At 37.6% G+C, this 18,974-nt stretch overlaps 1 protein-coding gene across 2 annotated transcripts in view; it reads left to right on the top strand.

The window, feature by feature from the left end:
* The window catches only part of LOC127944211 (low-density lipoprotein receptor-related protein 1), a 94,045-nt gene that overhangs the window by 62,990 nt on the left and 12,081 nt on the right, over positions 1–18,974 (top strand). For both annotated transcript variants that reach the window (XM_052540059.1, XM_052540058.1), the window contains exons 34-68: positions 449–574; positions 665–796; positions 886–1,020; positions 1,100–1,229; positions 1,355–1,481; positions 1,868–2,019; positions 2,146–2,270; positions 2,375–2,749; positions 3,985–4,174; positions 4,602–4,806; positions 5,001–5,190; positions 5,849–5,974; positions 6,065–6,193; positions 6,328–6,447; positions 6,595–6,708; positions 7,493–7,642; positions 7,753–7,875; positions 10,078–10,194; positions 10,691–10,819; positions 10,982–11,104; positions 11,224–11,364; positions 11,943–12,130; positions 12,232–12,415; positions 12,576–12,661; positions 12,769–12,888; positions 12,972–13,159; positions 13,616–13,821; positions 14,754–14,942; positions 15,038–15,186; positions 15,933–16,026; positions 16,115–16,231; positions 16,318–16,437; positions 16,540–16,662; positions 17,059–17,184; positions 18,205–18,321. In XM_052540059.1, the coding sequence (XP_052396019.1) occupies positions 449–574; positions 665–796; positions 886–1,020; positions 1,100–1,229; positions 1,355–1,481; positions 1,868–2,019; positions 2,146–2,270; positions 2,375–2,749; positions 3,985–4,174; positions 4,602–4,806; positions 5,001–5,190; positions 5,849–5,974; positions 6,065–6,193; positions 6,328–6,447; positions 6,595–6,708; positions 7,493–7,642; positions 7,753–7,875; positions 10,078–10,194; positions 10,691–10,819; positions 10,982–11,104; positions 11,224–11,364; positions 11,943–12,130; positions 12,232–12,415; positions 12,576–12,661; positions 12,769–12,888; positions 12,972–13,159; positions 13,616–13,821; positions 14,754–14,942; positions 15,038–15,186; positions 15,933–16,026; positions 16,115–16,231; positions 16,318–16,437; positions 16,540–16,662; positions 17,059–17,184; positions 18,205–18,321 (5,166 nt within the window). The remainder of the gene's footprint in view (positions 1–448; positions 575–664; positions 797–885; positions 1,021–1,099; positions 1,230–1,354; positions 1,482–1,867; positions 2,020–2,145; positions 2,271–2,374; positions 2,750–3,984; positions 4,175–4,601; positions 4,807–5,000; positions 5,191–5,848; positions 5,975–6,064; positions 6,194–6,327; positions 6,448–6,594; positions 6,709–7,492; positions 7,643–7,752; positions 7,876–10,077; positions 10,195–10,690; positions 10,820–10,981; positions 11,105–11,223; positions 11,365–11,942; positions 12,131–12,231; positions 12,416–12,575; positions 12,662–12,768; positions 12,889–12,971; positions 13,160–13,615; positions 13,822–14,753; positions 14,943–15,037; positions 15,187–15,932; positions 16,027–16,114; positions 16,232–16,317; positions 16,438–16,539; positions 16,663–17,058; positions 17,185–18,204; positions 18,322–18,974) is intronic.

Here is an 18,974-nt window from a genome sequence, read left to right as displayed (position 1 = left end):
AGATGGCATGACAGAATAAATATTGATAACACCCAGTTTAATACATTTTAATTCATACTTGAAATTAAATTACATAATGTAATTTATTGATTATTTAACCCTAAATAGCTTATAAAACTTTGACCCTGTGAATGCACTTAGAGGTACAAATTAGGAATTCTTCTTTTTACTTTTTTTTACTTTAGTTTTTTAAAGGACAATTAATTAAACTACTTTTTACAACAACTATTATTATTATTATTTAATTTACTAAATATTCAAAAAAATATCAAATTAAATGTGAAAAAAGTACATGTAATCATAGGGGAATTCCTGGGCTGTCAGATAACAAGACAGATTATATATAAATATTATAATAGGTCTCAATACATTAAGATAAATGCTTAAAATGAATACAAACTATTAATCAAAGATGATACCATTTGGATGTGTTTGATATCTACTCTAGGTACCAACCTCTGCAGTAAGAACAATGGCGACTGCTCTCAGCTTTGCTTGCCAACTTCACCAACTACAAGAGCCTGCATGTGTACGGCTGGATATAGTCTGAAGACTGGCCAACAGTCCTGTGAAGGCAAGATCTCGTGTAAACCTCGCTATTGTACACCATTTGCTTTCACATGACCAAATTTTAACACTGTGTTTATTGCACTTTTCTTTGAAGGCATGGGCTCATTTTTGCTCTACTCTGTGCATGAGGGCATCCGTGGCATTCCTCTGGACCCATCAGATAAATCTGATGCCCTGGTACCTGTGTCAGGCACCTCTCTTGCTGTGGGCATTGACTTCCATGCTGGTAAGTTTGCAGATATCTTTGTGTAAAAAGATTTAGTCTGAAAATTGCTCTGAATGCAACTAACTTGGTGTTTTGTGTTTTTCCTGTAGAGAATGACACCATCTACTGGGTTGACATGGGCCTTAGCACTATTAGCCGAGCCAAGAGAGACCAGACCTGGAGGGAGGACATAGTGACCAATGGCATTGGACGTGTGGAAGGCATTACTGTGGACTGGATTGCAGGTGTGCAAATGTGCAAAAACAATCAAAAACACATTGTATATTAGTGCATCTAACAAAGTGTGTTATATTTTATAAATAGGCAACATCTATTGGACTGATCAAGGCTTTGATGTGATTGAGGTGGCCAGACTCAACGGCTCCTTCCGCTATGTGGTCATCTCTCACGGTCTGGACAAACCACGTGCCATTGCTGTACATCCGGAGAAAGGGTGAGGAACTGCGTCTGTATGTTTAGTGAAGATGAGAATGTGTGTCTATGAACATGAGGAGATTGTGTATTAGTGCTTTCTCTTGTTAAAAAATGATATTCGACTCAAGTATTTTGTGTGCTCAGGTATCTGTTCTGGACAGAGTGGGGTCAGTATCCACGTATTGAAAGATCTCGTCTGGACGGTTCTGAGAGAGCAGTTCTTGTCAATGTCAGCATCAGCTGGCCAAATGGCATCTCCATCGATTACCAGGTTTGTACATAAACACATTGTGCGTCTTTTGCAGAACGACTTTATTGTTGGTTCCGGTACCAGATAATATTGCTAAGAAACTTTTTGAAGATGATGATGATGATGATGATTGTTATTATACACCTCTGTTCAGAAGATTGGGTCAGTAAAAGTAAAAAAAAAATTGTAAGAAATTATTTTATTTATTTTCAGAAAATAAATACATTTATAATTGAACTAAATATTTTTTTTAATGTATTTTTTTTTTTTTTTTAGAAACCTCATACTTTTGGATGGTAGTGTTAATTTAATTGTTATTTTAATAAAAAAGAAAAATGTATCTTAGCAGACAGTGAAACCACATGATTATGGTAAGTGCTGAATCCCTAATGTTGTGTAATGTGTAGGAGGGCCTGCTATATTGGTGCGATGCCCGTACAGACAAAATTGAACGCATAAATCTGGAGACTGGAGAAAACCGTGAGCTGGTGCTGTCTAGTAACAACATGGACATGTTTGCTGTTTCTGTATTTGATGACTACATCTACTGGAGTGACAGGTGTGAAATCATTACCTCTTTACTATTAACTATAATTACCTTTAATACCTGGCCTGTTCTCAAAGACTTTATATTGCAGTGGACTTTACAGGTAATAAGCTTTTTATCTTCTCCTATTTCCAATAGGACACATGCCAATGGCTCCATCAAGAGAGGAAACAAAGACAATGCCACAGATATGGTGCATCTGAGAACTGGCATTGGTGTACAGCTTAAAGACATTAAAGTCTTCAACCGTGCAAGACAGCAAGGTGTGTATCTTTTTCTAAAGAACTTACTATTACTATATGTACCCAGTATGTAAAAAGCTGGATTGTGAACGGTGTTCATTTTAATATCTTAATATCGTTTGCAGGTACCAACATCTGTAAAGTGAACAATGGTGGTTGTGAACAGCTGTGTCTGTACAGTGGTAATGGCAATCGTACCTGTGCCTGCGCACATGGTATGCTGGCAGAGGACGGCCAAAGCTGCAGGGATTATGACGGCTACCTCCTCTACTCGGAGCGCACGATACTAAAGAGCATTCACCTCTCGGATGAAACAAACCTCAATGCCCCCATTAAACCTTTCGAAGACCCAGATCACATGAAGAACGTTATCGCCCTTACCTTTGACTACAGGGGTGGCGGTGGAAAGGGAGCCAACCGGATCTTCTACAGCGACATTCACTTTGGTAACATACAGCAGATCAGCGATGACGGCTCTGACCGCAAGACAATAGTAGAGAGTAAGTGACCGACCTTCTTTTTATTGCTCTGTAGTGTGCAAACCAACTGGATAAAGCTAACAGCAAAACTAACAGTGAACAATAATAATGATACTTTCTTTCATTGATCAAAAGTGTCAGTAAAGACAATAAAATACATATTTTTCTGAAAAATGCTGTTTTTTTATGGCCGAAAAGGGGAAGATGAAAATGTAGTCAGCTCCTACAATAGCTTGAAGTAGTAAGAACACAAATGAAGTGCCACAAAGGCCAGTGGTGCATTGAAAGCATTGAAAAATAATTGACCCTGTATTTAAAGTTTGTGGCTGTTGTTGTTGACAGTTTCTTTCTGATATGCCATATAATGAATCAGTTCAAAAGTAAACATGTATGCATTCAGCAGTGGTTTCAATTTTATAAAAAATCTAGCATGGACATTTTAGGTCCACTAAAGTACATTGCTTAACAATATACAGTTTCACATAAGCATAGAGCATAGGATTGGCTACAACTGAGGAGCCTGCTAGCAGCCGGCCGATGATGGCGAAGTTGAGATGATGTGCGTTTATATTGTTATTATTGGTACCGATTAGCAAAAACATGAGGACGAAGGATGGCTCATACATTTTGTGGATGGCGACTATTACTCAGTGTGACTTTGCCTATTGAGACCCTTTCGATGGCGCTGACTGAAGCGCATTGCTCCACATTGCTTCTTCCCCCATCGTTGTGTCTAAGACTCTTCCAGCAGTCCTCTCTTTGTGGAAGAACTAGTCACCGGGGTTAAAGAGATTCGGCGAGGGAGGGGTCTTGTATGCACAGGCACCCATCCATGAAATGACCGGATGACACTAAGCCACTAAACACACGCATGCACCAGCGACAACAGCTATCTCTCAGCACGCTGAGGCCAACATACACTCATGTCATGGGATTAAACCCTTCACTGGGACAGGTTTTAAAAGAGATGTTTTAGACTCGCCCTGAATGGAATTACCTTATAAAAGTTCTATGATATTAATTCTGTTTGAAGTTGCCATCCTTTCATTTTTAACTATAGTATACTTTTGGAAGCAGTAGAGCTACAGGAACAGTTTATTCAAAGTAAATATAGTGTGTCTGTGCACAGAATTATAATTAAGAAAATTAGATGCAATAGAGTAGCTCTTGGATCAGAAATGAGCAGTCAAAGCAGGATTCTCTATGTGCTTCCCTAGTGTAATACCATTCTACATTTCTTCCTTTCTTTTGAACAGATGTAGGGTCAATTGAAGGTTTGGCTTATCACCGGGGTTGGGACACACTTTACTGGACCAGCTACACCACCTCCACCATCACTCGGCACACTGTGGACCAGAGTCGCACTGCAGCTTTCGAAAGAGATACTGTGGTCACTATGTCTGGGGACGACCACCCCAGAGCCTTTGTTCTGGATGAATGCCAAGAGTATGAACGTTATATATCAAATTTGCCATGATGCAATGCTGTTTTAATCATTCTGCGTTACCTACAGTCCCAAGAGTTTGAATCAATATGTAGTATGAATTACTACCCTACCAAATACCAAAAACATTTTCTTTTTAATGCCAAATTTATAAAGAAATTATTTATAATTGTATTTAAAAACACTTATCACAAACCTTAATTTTAGCCTTGACTGCCAAAGTGATGTTCACATAGTAAATGATAAGAATTGATTTGTAATTTTATGCAATGATTTGAATTTTTTTGCAATCATTTTATGTTTTTATGTATGCAATAATGTATAATTATTGAATACTTTGATAATATATTTATTTAATAATATTACTTTTCCCTGTTACCTACTAAAAATAAATACAAATAAATCCATTTTGTGTGCTCTTTGCTTCAGCTTGATGTTCTGGACTAACTGGAATGAACAGGCTCCTAGTATCATGCGAGCGTCTCTTTCTGGAGCAAACGTCCTGGTGATCATTGGCAGTAATATCCGCACCCCGAATGGCCTGGCCATCGACCACCGTGCAGAGAAGATCTATTTCTCCGACGCCACGTTTGACAAGATTGAGCGCTGCGAGTATGATGGCAGCCGACGCTTTGTGAGTATTTGTGTCTTACTTTTTATGTTTGTTCATTTGAAAGTTGGAGTTATTTACTTTTTTTCCTGGTAGATCGTGACTCTTAACGGCACAAAGTTCATGATCTTGATTCTTAGAAGGACACACACTACTAACATTGTACGCCTTGAAATTGTTTGCAAATGTGAATGAATGTAAATTGTACCTGTTCTCAGGTGGTCATGAAGAACGAGCCAGTGCATCCTTTCGGTTTGGCTGTGTACGGTGACTATATCTTCTGGACAGACTGGGTGCGCAGAGCAGTGCTCAGAGCTAATAAATACGGCACAGATATTAAAGTCCTACGTGCCGACATTCCTCAACAGCCAATGGGCATCATTGCTGTGGCCAAAGACACCAATAGCTGTAAGTTTTGTACTGAAGACTGACTTATATGTGTGTTATATGAAATTAGTTCTGTTTTAAATCTTTTTTGAGCATGGCGATATCAGAAATATATCTTGATCCACGGTATATGTCTTATTTTTGAAATATACCTTATTTATAGTTATTATAGACAACTAAATCTAAATCCAGAAGAATTGCATTACTTAAATGTTAACTAAAATAAAATATAAAACTTAAATCTATTTTATTTCAGCTAATTGACAACAATATACATTTTCATTTATTTATCCTGATGTACTAAAATAACTACAACTAAAACAAAAAAAAGACAAAAATACCAAAACTTTAAATGAAATTTAAATGACCACAGAAAATACAAACATTTTATGTGATTTAAAATATCAACAAAACTATAATAGTATACTAAAATAACCCAGCCCCGAAATGGCTTAAAAGAGTGAATAATTATAAAATTTCTATTTAGGTATTTATATATTTATTCAGCCTCATAGCACACTTTATTGCAACCAAGTCAGTAAAATATTATAAAATTACAGTTTACCATAATAAGGACAATCTTCATAAAAATGCCCTGATATAACAATGCATAATAAAGAATAGTATAATTTGCTTAAAAATATCTTTAAGTCATTTTTAAGAATGTGTGTGTCTGCAGGTGAGTTTTCTCCATGTCTCACAAATAACGGAGGCTGTCAGGACCTGTGTCTGCTCACGTCAGAAGGACGAGTCAACTGCAGCTGCCGCGGAGAACGCAAACTCCTGGGAGACAACACCTGTGTCGGTGAGAGAGCTAACGTCTAAAAGCCTGTTCTGAATATGTTTCCTCTAAAAAGTGCAGCTTAATATTAAAGCATATCTCTCTGTCTCCCAGCGGAGAACACAACCTGTAACAGCGTGGATGAGTTTGAGTGTGGAAACGGCGACTGTATCGATTACAGTCTGACTTGTGACAGTCTCGGCCACTGCAAGGACAAGTCTGATGAGAAGCATTCCTACTGCGGTAAGCATGACACTGCATCTCTAGTCATTGCTTTGTAGTTTTCAGAAGCATTTCCTAATCTGTACCCTGTTTAGTATCTGCTTGATATTTGAAGTGTTACATTTGAACTCTCTCTCTCTTTTTTTTGCTTGCAGCGAACCGTATGTGTAAGAAGGGTTACCGGCGCTGCATTAACGGACGCTGTATCAAACACAGCTCCTGGTGTGACGGCACTGATGACTGTGGAGACGGTTCAGATGAGCTGCCGTGCAACAGTAAGTAGGGTGGGATTGTCTGTAAGGAATGGAGATATTAAGAGAGAGAAGAAATACAAACCTGAATTTATAGATTTTTTTGCACGGTTGAAAAAAAAAGAAGAAGCCGTAATAGTTCTTCACTGTCACCTTCTCTGTTTACTTCAGTGACTCTGTGCAGCGCTGCTGAGTTCCAGTGCAAAGACGGTTCCTGCATCAGTAACTCGAGTCGCTGTAATCAGGTGGTGGACTGTGAGGACGCCAGTGATGAGATCAACTGCAGTAAGCACTCATCTAAAAATATCTGGTCTGGGAACCAAACCAAAAGTTTTAGGTTCAAACCCCATTATATTCAAAGCTGTCTCTCAGATCTAGCTTGTCATGAGCTCTCTTTTATTTAAGGATGACAGTGATGATCTGGGGTTTTAATATTAAATAAAAAAAAAGACCAAAACAAGACCAGAGAAATTGCTCTCTGCGCTTTCATCATAGTCAGTGTCTGAAACAAACTTTTTTTTATTTAGTGAAAATATTTGCTCGCTGCAACTGGCATTATTCTGGCATTTTTAGAACGTAATAACAATGATAATAATAAAAAGAAAAACTTTTTTAAAAAAGAAAAAGCTTTTTATTATATTATTCTAATATATATATATATATATATATTATATATATATATATATATATATATATATATATATATATATTCTTATATATTTATTTTAAATATATAACTTTTTTCTGCTATGCTAATATATTTTTACTACATAGTGTGATATTATTTATATATGTTGGTGTTTTGGGGTTGAAACGCTGAAAAATTGGTGAGAACCAGTGGGACTATGTTTGCATACGTACATAAACCAACGATTAAAACCAAAAAAGCACTCTACTGAGCCATCTCTCGAGTAGCCAAAATGAGCCATGCCTTCACAAGTTAGCATTTAAAAGGCAGGTTCCTTTTGAGTTTCATTCTAAAGCAGAATCTATGCTAAGTGTAACTTTGGGGACACATGATCACATATTCTCTCGAGCAGATACCATCTTTAGGAACATTCTCTTTCAGGCCCCACTGACTGCTCCAGCTATTATCTGCTTGGAGTGAAAGGTGTGACCTTCGCGAGGTGTGAGTTCACTACTCTCTGTTACGCCCCCTCCTGGCGCTGTGATGGCTCCAATGACTGCGGAGACTTCTCGGATGAAAGAAATTGTCCAGGTCAGACTCTTCACACTTCAGTATGCACTAACACATCCCCTTGTTTTCCCAGGAAAATAAAATGTGTGACTTTACATAATGAAATTGACCTTTCACTTTCTTTCCCACAGAGAAAATGAAGCATAATTGTCCGGTGAACTTCTTTGCGTGTCCGAGCGGCCGCTGTATTCCCATGAGCTGGACCTGTGACAAAGAGAACGACTGTGAGAATGGAGAGGATGAGTCTCACTGTGGTCAGTCAATGTCTCCTGTTTAACTTACATTTTTCTGTTCTCGCTTTTAGTTTGATTTTATGCAATATCCGTTTTAATTTTGTCTTAATACTTAATTTTTGGTGTACTTTTTGTTTTGAAGATGCAAAATCTGATCTTTTTATACACATATTTGCCCCCTGGAATTTTCATGGCTATTTTGCCTTCATGAAAAATAATAATAATGCTTAAATTGTTATTAACATCCCTGGAATAATTTGTTTAAGGGACATTTTTGTCTTAATGTGAATATTTCTATAATAGTTATGTATGTATGTATAATAGTTATATGTATGTATATATATGTATGTGTGTATGTATGTGTGTGTGTGTGTGTATATATATATATATATATATATATATATATATATATATATATATATATTAGGGGTGTAACGATACGCGTATTCGTATTGAACCGTTCGGTACGACGCTTTCGGTTCGGTACGCGGTACGCATTATGTATACCGAACGGTTCGTTGGAGTAATTAATTATATTTGAAAAAAAAAAAAAAGAGAGAGAGAGAAATATAATGATATGCGTTCAACAAGGTAGCCCAATAACCCAAACAACGTAACAGGCAACGCCCCTGACACTCCCGAAGAAGAAAAAAACACCATCTTATATGTTTATGTTAGGCTACTCAGCAGGCGCTCGCTCACTCAGTACGCGCTGAAGGCTCGTTGCAAAATAGCCAATGCGTTTAACAGACTAGAAATGAGAAGATCCTCCAATAACCAACAGGTCTGGTGTTTGGGTGCACTTTGGATTCCCTTTAAGCTATAATGGTGATGGCAAGAGAGTGGTGGATAAAAAAACAACGGTATGTCGCATCTGCAACATGACAGGGTACACCAGCGGGAATAAAAAAAAAAAAAAACACCAGCGGGAATATCTGGGATATATGCGTCAGTACTATCTGGGAAAAGACGAAAAAAAGGAGAAACATGCACGCAGCAAACTATCCCTGCAGCATTTAGAAACTATAGCTTACAGGGAATCCAACCCAAACACCAGACCTGTTGGTTATTTTAGGAACTTATATTTCTGGTCTGTTAAAGGCATTCGACATTTTGCAACGAGCCTTCAGCGCGTGCTGAGTGAGCGAGCGCCTTAGGGGCCGTTCACATATCGTGCCTAAAAACGCATGGAAAACGCTAAGCGCGTCTTTCTCCTCCTTTCCAAAGCGCTTGGGCAGAAGCGCTCATGAGGCGTCTGTCTTTGCTAAGCAACAATGACGTGCTCTCTCCATGAGACGCGGAAATTTCAGCGAAGGATAAATGGATTTGCAGCTCTAAAAATCGCTTGCAGTAGCTCTGCTACTAAATTTATTTCAAAATTGCAATCCATATACAACTATGATCAGCTGATCCTTCATCTTGGCTGAGCTCTCAATGTTGTTACGGGAAAGGATGAAGCTGATTGGTTAGTTCTTGTCACATGACCCGCGGTGCGCTTGCGGCATTCTGAAAAGTTGAGATGTTTTTACATTTTGCTGTATCTAAAACGTATCGAACCGAACCGAACCGAACCGTGACATCAGTGTATCGTATCGAACCGAACCGTGAATTTTGTGAACCGTTACACCCCTAATATATATATATATATATATATATATATATATATATATATATATATATATATATATATATATATATATATATATAACTATTATACATACATACATAACTATTACATAACTTATAGAAATATTCACATTAAGACAAAAATGTCCCTTAAACAAATTATTCTTATAATGTGTATATATATATATATGTGTATATATGTGTATATATATATATATATATATATATATATATATATATGTGTGTGTATATATATATATATATATATATATAATACATTATATAGATTTTTTTTATATTTTTTATTATTATATACCTTAATATAGTCATGGAAAATATCCATGTTTATTATAAAAAATTAAATACTGTAGTTAAAAACTGAAATAGAAAAGTTGTAAAAAATTAACTACTACAACAGATAAGAATACAATATAATTAATTATATCACTACCTCTAAAAAACAGAGGTATTTTACGGATCTGGGGCATTTTTGAAAAGTCTGGTTAATGTCTCACTCTGACCACAGCTACACCTGATAATTAAGTTTAGCATATTTAGATTCACTGACAATGAGTTTGTTTACTGTTGTTTTCTCAGACAAGGTCTGTGCATCAAATCAGTTCGAGTGTGGGAACCATCGCTGTATCTCCAAGTCCTGGGTGTGTGACGGTTCTGATGACTGTGGAGATGGTACTGATGAGGACAGCAAATGCAGTGAGTCACACTACGACTTACATCAACAAACAGAGCTCGTGTTTATCTCCACATCAAGTGAACCCATTTTAATGCGCTCTGGGTCATACTTTTACCTTTGTTCATGTTTTTTGAGGATGTCATGCAATCTGTCCTTGTTGGCATCTGTTTAATTTGGCGAGTTACCAACAGAAGAATTTGTGCCACTGTTGATTTTGTTTGGACACCACATTTGACATCAACAAATGTTTTTTTGCCTCTTTTGAGACTCTTCTGATCTCACTATGCATGATTATATGGTTGTTTGCATTTTATTATTTGCATTAAGCATTATTTTTATCGTCATATCTGTACCTTTATGGAAAAATACTGTGGAACTCAGTGGCTACCATCAACTATTTGTTTGCCGACATTTAATTTCTGTCTTATATATTAACATAATGAATCTAAATGTCAATCTAATTGAGTTTGGAGGATGGAACGTACAAATAACCCTGAGTTTATGTATCTCTTTCAGAGACAAAGACGTGCAGTCCAGAGGCTTTCCAGTGTCCTGGCTCTCACATGTGTATTTCTCAGCGCTGGAAATGTGACGGAGATAAGGACTGTCCTGATGGAGCAGACGAGGGCATTAAGGCTGGCTGTGGTGAGTTGCAAGAGGAATTGATTATTTTGTGCTATGAAACTCTACCTATATTGTTGGGAGGAGCTATTGCAAATCTGATGTTTTTTTGTTTCTGCCTAATTTCTTGATATTTATTTAATCACTCTCTTTATTTCTATTTCTCTCTTTATTCATTCTCTCAAGTGTTCAATAAGACCTGCGATGACTCTGAGTTTCAATGTCAGAATTATCAGTGTATTCCCAAAAACTTCATGTGTGATCACGACATTGACTGCCGCGATGGCTCTGATGAATCGCCAGAGTGTGGTAAAGTGTCCATTTTAGTGCATTTTATATTGTTTTTTTTTATTATTATTATTAGTCACCCGGACCAACGCAGTGAATCATATAGTGAGTCAGATGTTGTGTTCCCTTTCATAATGTAGAATACCCCACGTGTGGGCCGAATGATTTCCGCTGTGCTAATGGCCAGTGCCTGAAGCAGAAGAACTGGGAGTGTGATGGAGAGTTTGACTGTAGAGACCAATCAGATGAAGCTCCCAAAAACCCACTTTGCACAGACTCAGGTGAGTATAGTAACCTTGAAGGACATGGTGAAAAAAAAAAGGGTCTTCTAAAGGCTGTTACCACATTATTATTATTTTTCTAGTTGTAACCAAAAAAAAAGGTAATATAGAGTGATTAAAAAATGTGTGCATATATATATATATATATATATATATATATAAAATACAATAAAGATACATACTTTTAGTCTTTTTAATATTTGTTGCCACTTTTTTTTAACTCTTGGGGGTTCTGGAAGTGTGCCAGGTGTGAAATGTCGTGTGTTAAAGGAGCTTCACTGATTCAATAGAGCAACAACTTCCTGTGTCAGTGTTAGATCTGAATCGGCGATTGGGTTGGAGTGACTTTATGAATATTTGGTTATTGATGGGCTCTTACAGCTATGATTGGACTTTTTAAAATCTATTACACTAAGTTGAAGTTCCTTCATGTTCCATGGAAATGCAAACATTATGCTTCATAAATATGGTATTTTTGTATTTATAAATAATGTCCATTACAGTCAGATTTGTCACTGATATTCTTTGGACCTAGAACAAAAATGTTAAAGTTGTTGTTGTTTTGTTTTTATCCATAGAGAGGCGCTGTAATGACACTGCCTTCCTGTGCACCAATGGCAAGTGTGTGAACGAGACATTGTTGTGTGACGGTAAGAATGACTGTGGAGACGGCTCTGATGAGAATACCTGCTTCATCAATGAATGCCTCAACAGTAAGCTGAGCGGCTGCTCACAGCTCTGTGAAGATCTCAAGATCGGCTTCAAGGTATGTATATATTTCCTTATTTACACGTCATACTTTCACATGTTAATTAGTTGAACATATAACAGTGAATATATGACATGCCCCTTGCCCGCCCCCTGCAGTGCCGGTGTCATCCAGGTTTCCGTCTGAAGCAAGATGGAAAGACGTGTGTGGATGTGGACGAGTGCACCACCACGTACCCCTGCGCTCAGCGTTGCATCAACACGCATGGTAGCTTCCACTGCCTCTGCGTCGATGGCTTTGTGCCACGTCCCGACGACCCCACCAGCTGCAAATCCACATCTGGTGAGCCCTCTCCCCTTGTTCTGTTATGTTCTAGGTTTATTACCCATGGGAGTGTGTTTCTTTCTCGAAGTAAGACTAAGAAGTATACAATACTGAATGTAATAAAAAACTGCCATTGCTAGTTAAAGTTGTTTAGTCATTTCTGTTGCTTACATTTCAGATGAGGAACCTTTCCTCATTTTTGCTAACCGCTACTATCTGCGAAAACTCTACTTGGATGGATCGAACTACACTTTGATTAAGCAGGTGAGATGTCATAAGAAGTCAAAAGGCCAAATTTGTCATTTATAGGCTATTGCAATTTACTAATGTTGCTAATTGTCTAATTGTTATTATTTTGTGTGTGTTATCAGGGGCTCAATAACGCAGTGGCTCTGGACTATCATTACGCGGAACAGATGATCTACTGGACTGACGTGACTACACAAGGCAGCATGATCCGCCGCATGAACATCAACGGCAGTAACGTGCAGGTCTGTGTAGTTTCTTTAATATAATTCCACCGCTGACAGAATTCATTACCTATGTCTTCTTGTTCTGATTGGCTGTTGGGTAGGTGCTGCACAGAACCTCTCTGAGTAACCCTGATGGACTGGCTGTGGACTGGGTCGGGGGGAACCTGTACTGGTGTGATAAGGGCAGAGACACAATTGAGGTGTCCAAGCTGAATGGAGCTTACAGAAGTGTGCTGGTCAACAGCGGCTTGCGAGAGCCCAGAGCCGTGGCTCTGGATGTGAGGAATGGGTGAGAGTCTAAACTCGGTTCCCTAACAGTTCCTGAGCCAGTCTGATTATCCCAATAAACTGCTAGATTATTTTCTAGGGCTGTGAGTCTATTAAAATTGTGATCGAATTACATGATATCCTCAGTAACTAATCAAATGAATTGAAATGAATTGCATATCAGCATTTTCAAAAAAAAAAAAAAAAAAAGACAATTGATGAGTGAATAATTGAAATTGCATTGCAAAAAAATTTTTTTTAACAACAAATATATATAATCTAAGTTAAATAATTTAAAGAAAATATATCATTAATTGTAAATAAAGTAATGTTCTAAATGTAAATAAAATATTTATATAAAAAAAATATAAAATAGCCTAGTGTTTTCTCTTAATGGATCTATGTAAATATGTTGTTGTTATTGTTTAAATAATTAATGAACACATTATGAGCTTGCTTGACTTTGGATTATTTCCAGGTATCTTTATTGGTCAGACTGGGGTGATGTGCCACATATTGGCCGCATCGGCATGGATGGCACAAATCGCCAAATCATCATTCAAGATAAGATCACATGGCCTAACGGCTTGACACTAGATTTTATTAATGACCGCATTTACTGGGCAGACGCTCGTGAAGACTACATTGCTTTTGCCAGCCTGGATGGATCCAACAGACACATTGGTGAGTGCAAACACACACACACACACACACACACTGTTTATGAGGACATTTTTCTTCAGGCAATTAGTTTAGACAAAGAAGTGACCCAGCCTTCATTTCGCCAATAAATGACATCATAGGTGTCCATTTACATATTACAGTCAATCTGATGTTTTGAGACTGGCATGTGCTATAGACAGGCAGTGAGGAGGAGGTTTATTTCCATATGAATTCCTCATATTCAGAAAGCTTACACAAGAACATCCTAGCTCCTCTTCCAGATTGAAATATGATCTTATAAAAATAATGTAGTTTGATCCACATTAACGTCTACCACCATCAAGCAAGCAGACATGTTTTTTGGCCAATTGTAATTGTCAAAAATGCCAAGTTGAAAGATCTTGTTTTTTGAAACAATTACTCTTTTGAAAAAGTTATTTAATGGTGTTGTATTTCTTACATATATATATATATATATATATATATATATATATATATATATATATATATATATATATATATATATATATATATATATATTATTTTTTTTTTTTTTTTTTTTTTTTTTTTTTATTATTATTATTATTATTAAAGATATTTAGACTTTACAATCAAATAAAAAATGTATCTAAACAAAAAGTAGTGTTGGCAATTAACTGATTTTTTATTATATTTTAAGTACTTTAGTAGTGAAATGAATACTTTCTTTTGTACAATCAGTAATTAAAATCAAAATCCGTTATTAAAATATTGGTCAATATGTTTGGTTTGTATAGCTAGTTCTTTTCTGCTATACAATCAAGGCCATGCTGATGGGATAATGATATTAACCAATGATACTATAACTTTTTATGATCCATTCAAATCTGAAGGATAAAATCAAGTTTCACCCTTATTTTAATTTTCTGTTTGTTGCTTTATTAAATGTGAGTCTTGTTCTCTCTTCCCCATAGTGCTGACTCATGACATCCCTCACATCTTTGCCATGACTCTGTTTGAGGAGTACATCTATTGGACCGACTGGGAGACCAAGTCCATTAACAGAGCTCACAAAACCCTGGGCACCAACAAGACCATGTTGATTAGCACCCTGCACAGACCCATGGACATACACATCTATCATCCCTCCAGACAGCCTGAGGGTGAGAAGATACACACGTGCTGTTCATGGAAATGTTCCTGCAGTGTTTGATGTGGTTTCTGAGCTTTCTCCTCTCTGATGCTCTTGTGACTGCAGTGTCAGGTCACCCGTGTCAGGAGGAGAATGGTGGCTGCAGTAACCTGTGTTTGCTCTCACCTGGAGGAGGCTACAAGTGTGCCTGTCCCACCAACTTCTATCTGGCTGCTGATGGAAAACAGTGCCTGTCCAACTGTACTGCCAGCCAGGTGTGTGTGTGTGTGTGTGTGTGTGTGTGTGTGTGTGTGTGTGTGTGTGTGTCCAAAATTCAAAATGCCTCTGCACATTTTACTTGCAATATTCATTATTCTCAATGATGGTGCTTATTAGAGTCTCATTAAAAAGGTACTGAAAGTGCTAACACATTATATACTAAAGTATTATAGGATTTATCCTAAGTATTTTCAACATAATGTCAATGTTTATTGGTCTTTCATTAATTTATGATGATTAAATAAAAAAGAATGTTGTAGTATTTCTAAACTCCTTCGTATTAACTAAATAGATGAATTAAGCAACATTAGCAGTCCTATTAAATAATTTAAAAATAATAACTTTCTTTTTATTTAAAGCCGTGTTGTTAGGATTAACAAAAAAATATACAAAATATTTCTGTTGAAAAGTGAAAAATAAACATTAAATGAAAAACCATTTTTTCACATTTACATTTGAAGTACTAATATTACTAATATTATTTATTTCTATTCATATATATTTATAATATTATAATATAAATCTTTTAAAAAAAGTTTATTTTATTTAATTGTTTTGGCATTTTGGTAATGAGAAGTTCAGTTGTATTGAAATGAAAATGTCACCATGCAAAAAAATCTTAATTGTCATCATGTTTTTTTTTCTTTTCTTGAAATATGACCTGGACATGTTTTTGTCAGAAATGACACTCGGCTGATTGTCTGTGCTTCTCTGCTTCTCTTTTGTTTCTCTCTGACTGTAGTTTGTCTGCAAGAATGATAAGTGCATTCCCTTCTGGTGGAAGTGTGATACTGAGGATGACTGTGGAGATCGCTCAGATGAACCTGCCGATTGCCGTAAGTATCAGGGCTTTAACTGTGAGTGACACCATGGACATCCTCAAACATATATAAAATTCTCATGCTCTCTGTTCTTGGGTTTTAGCTGGGTTTAAATGCAGGCCAGGCCAGTTCCAGTGTGACACAGGTATCTGCACCAACCCGGCTTATATCTGTGATGGCGATAACGACTGCCAGGACAACTCCGATGAAGCCAACTGTGGTATGATGTCCAGTCAATTGTGTAGTACTGAAATAATCATCTTTAGGACATTTGTTTAGTTATCACTCATTTTTGTCCTTGTTCAGACATCCATGTTTGCCTGCCCAGTCAGTTTAAGTGCTCACATCCTAGTCGCTGTATTCCTGGAATCTTGCGTTGTAATGGTCAGAACAACTGTGACCAGGGAGAAGATGAGAAGGACTGTCGTAAGTCCTCCTATTCGTTGAAAAATGGAATGTTTTGATGTCCATGCATGAGGCTGTTTTCTTATGAGCTGATTGGCTGGATGTCTTTGTGATGTCTTGCAGCTGAGGTGACCTGTGCTCCCAACCAGTTCCAGTGTACCATCACCAAACGCTGCATACCGCGAGTCTGGGTGTGTGATCGAGACTTCGACTGCGTGGATGAATCTGACGAACCGGCCAACTGCAGTAAGAAAATAAAAACCAACAACACATGACTTCTAAAGCCACTTTATTCATTTGATGGCGACTTCATATTACAACTGTACTTTTTTTTTTTTTTTTTTATCGAAAATGCTATCATAGGATTGTATTCAGAATTTTCTCAAAATTATATATTTAATATAGTGTTTTTCTTAAGTTCACTTTCTTTATGTCTCTTAATGAATTATCCTGTTTGTCTTTCATTTATATGTATCTGCTTATAATATGTCTGTTAAGTTTATTAACCTGTTTTTAACAGATTTTATCATTATTGCCATAAAAATAGCCATGGATGATAACATTGCATAAAATAATCAAATAACTGAAATGAATGATTGACTGACTGACAGACCTAATTAAAGCGGTTTGTGTTTTCTACAGCTCAGATGAAATGCGGTGTGGACGAGTTCCGCTGTAAGGACTCAGGCCGCTGTATCCCGTCCCGTTGGACATGTGATGGAGAGGACGATTGTGGAGACGGCTCAGATGAGCCCAAAGAGGAATGCGGTACGACAGCCTTAAGGCTGGTTCACACGGCAGGATAATTGGGCCGATTTTAGCCCCGATTCACCCCTTCCGACAATCTTAGGATGCTCCGATTATCGTAAAATAATCTGATCAAATATTCCTGCCGTGTGTGGTGTGTTAAGACTGCTCTCCTCTGCTCGGAAGAATGTCGGGACCGCTCCGATCTCAAATCGGGGATATCCAACATGTTGGATTTATTTGGCCCGATTTCGTCTCGTGTGTGGTGTCCCCCGAGGACAAACAATCACGCAGCCTGTGGACTGTGGCGTGTAGCCAATCAGAAAGTGAGGTGACGAGGCAGCGATAGTACCGGGAAACAAAATCAAAACAGCCGGCGTATATAATATAACAAATACAAATAAAGTCGATGAGCATAACTACATCCACAACTGCAGTCCACCAGAGTACATGGAAACGAATATATGAACGTTTATTTCAACGGTTATTAATCTGTGTAGTACGTAACAACATTTCTATGAGAGAAAACAACAACTTTCCTCCATATCATGATGTAGCAAGTATAGTCCATGCTCGCGTTGTCTCCACCTCTTTGACCATCGCCTTTTCTTGTTTTTCTTATGTTTTTTGTTTCGTTAAAAAACAAAGCACAAACTATGGCCACTGCATCCTCTTCGTCCGCCATGATTGTTTACTCTGAAGTCACGTTTGATCTCGAGGGATTTTGCGAGATTTCCCGTCTGACCTGGGAATGCTCGGGAGTCAAATCGGTTCGTGTGTGATGAGTTGATATTGCCGTGTGGCTGCACACCACACACGGAACGACCAAAACTGTTAAACCCGTGATTTTTTATCGCTGTGTGTGGGGTCTCTCATATTTGGAAAATTGGCCGACAATTTTAAAATCGTCCCTTGTGAACCAGGCCTTACTTTTCTGAATTTAAAAATGTTGATTTCTCATGAAAGTTATTTTTTTTTTATTCCTTATGAATGTTTTTATTTCGATATAAGTGATTGTTTTTTTGATTTATCTTGAGGTAGATGAGAGAACATGTGAGCCGTACCAATTCCGCTGTAAGAACAACCGCTGCGTGCCGGGCCGCTGGCAGTGTGACTATGACAATGACTGTGGCGATAACTCCGATGAGGAGAAGTGCGGTATGTATCTTTACCGACTTCCCCTTTGCACACCTTGGACTGCATGAATGCTCACAGCCAGTTATAGGACTGAGTCTAGTGGTTTATCATTACTTGTGACCATCACATATGTCTGTGGGAGGCATTGTGGGTATTTTGTCCTATGTCATGGCTCACTCACGTTGCATCTCACTTCATGTGTCTCTGTTCTTCATTTCACACTGATCCATTGGCTTGACTCAGAGGTAGGTCTCTGCTCCCTCCAGACCACCTATTCCTGGCTCCCTTCCCTTCCTTTCTCCTCTCTTCTCATAACCCCATGATTCCATTTGTGTTTGTGACAGAAGTAACAATTAGAGCTTCTGCCCCCTAGTGGAGAAATGGTAGAGTTCATTTTCCTCCTCCAGTGAAACTTCTAGCAGTGAACATTTCTGTTTATAAGCTCAGATCTTGAATCTTGAATAAAGTTGGATTTGGGTTTGTATTGCCTTTACTGTGGTTTTGTTGTCTTAAAAATGAAAGTGTTTACAATGATTCTGAACTAATCTCAGCCTGAAATGAACACGCACACACCATTTTTGGTTTGACCTAGCTGTATTTACTCAGTGCAGCTTATAACATCCAAGTGAAAGATTTAACATGGAGCATGGGGGTGGTGATATCCTGTTGTGAGG

The sequence above is a fragment of the Carassius gibelio genome, chromosome A23 (assembly GCF_023724105.1).
Source record: "Carassius gibelio isolate Cgi1373 ecotype wild population from Czech Republic chromosome A23, carGib1.2-hapl.c, whole genome shotgun sequence".
NCBI classification, from domain to species: Eukaryota; Metazoa; Chordata; class Actinopteri; order Cypriniformes; family Cyprinidae; genus Carassius; species Carassius gibelio.
Note: the sequence above shows the minus strand (reverse complement) of the source record. Positions and strands in the feature narration are given on the sequence as shown.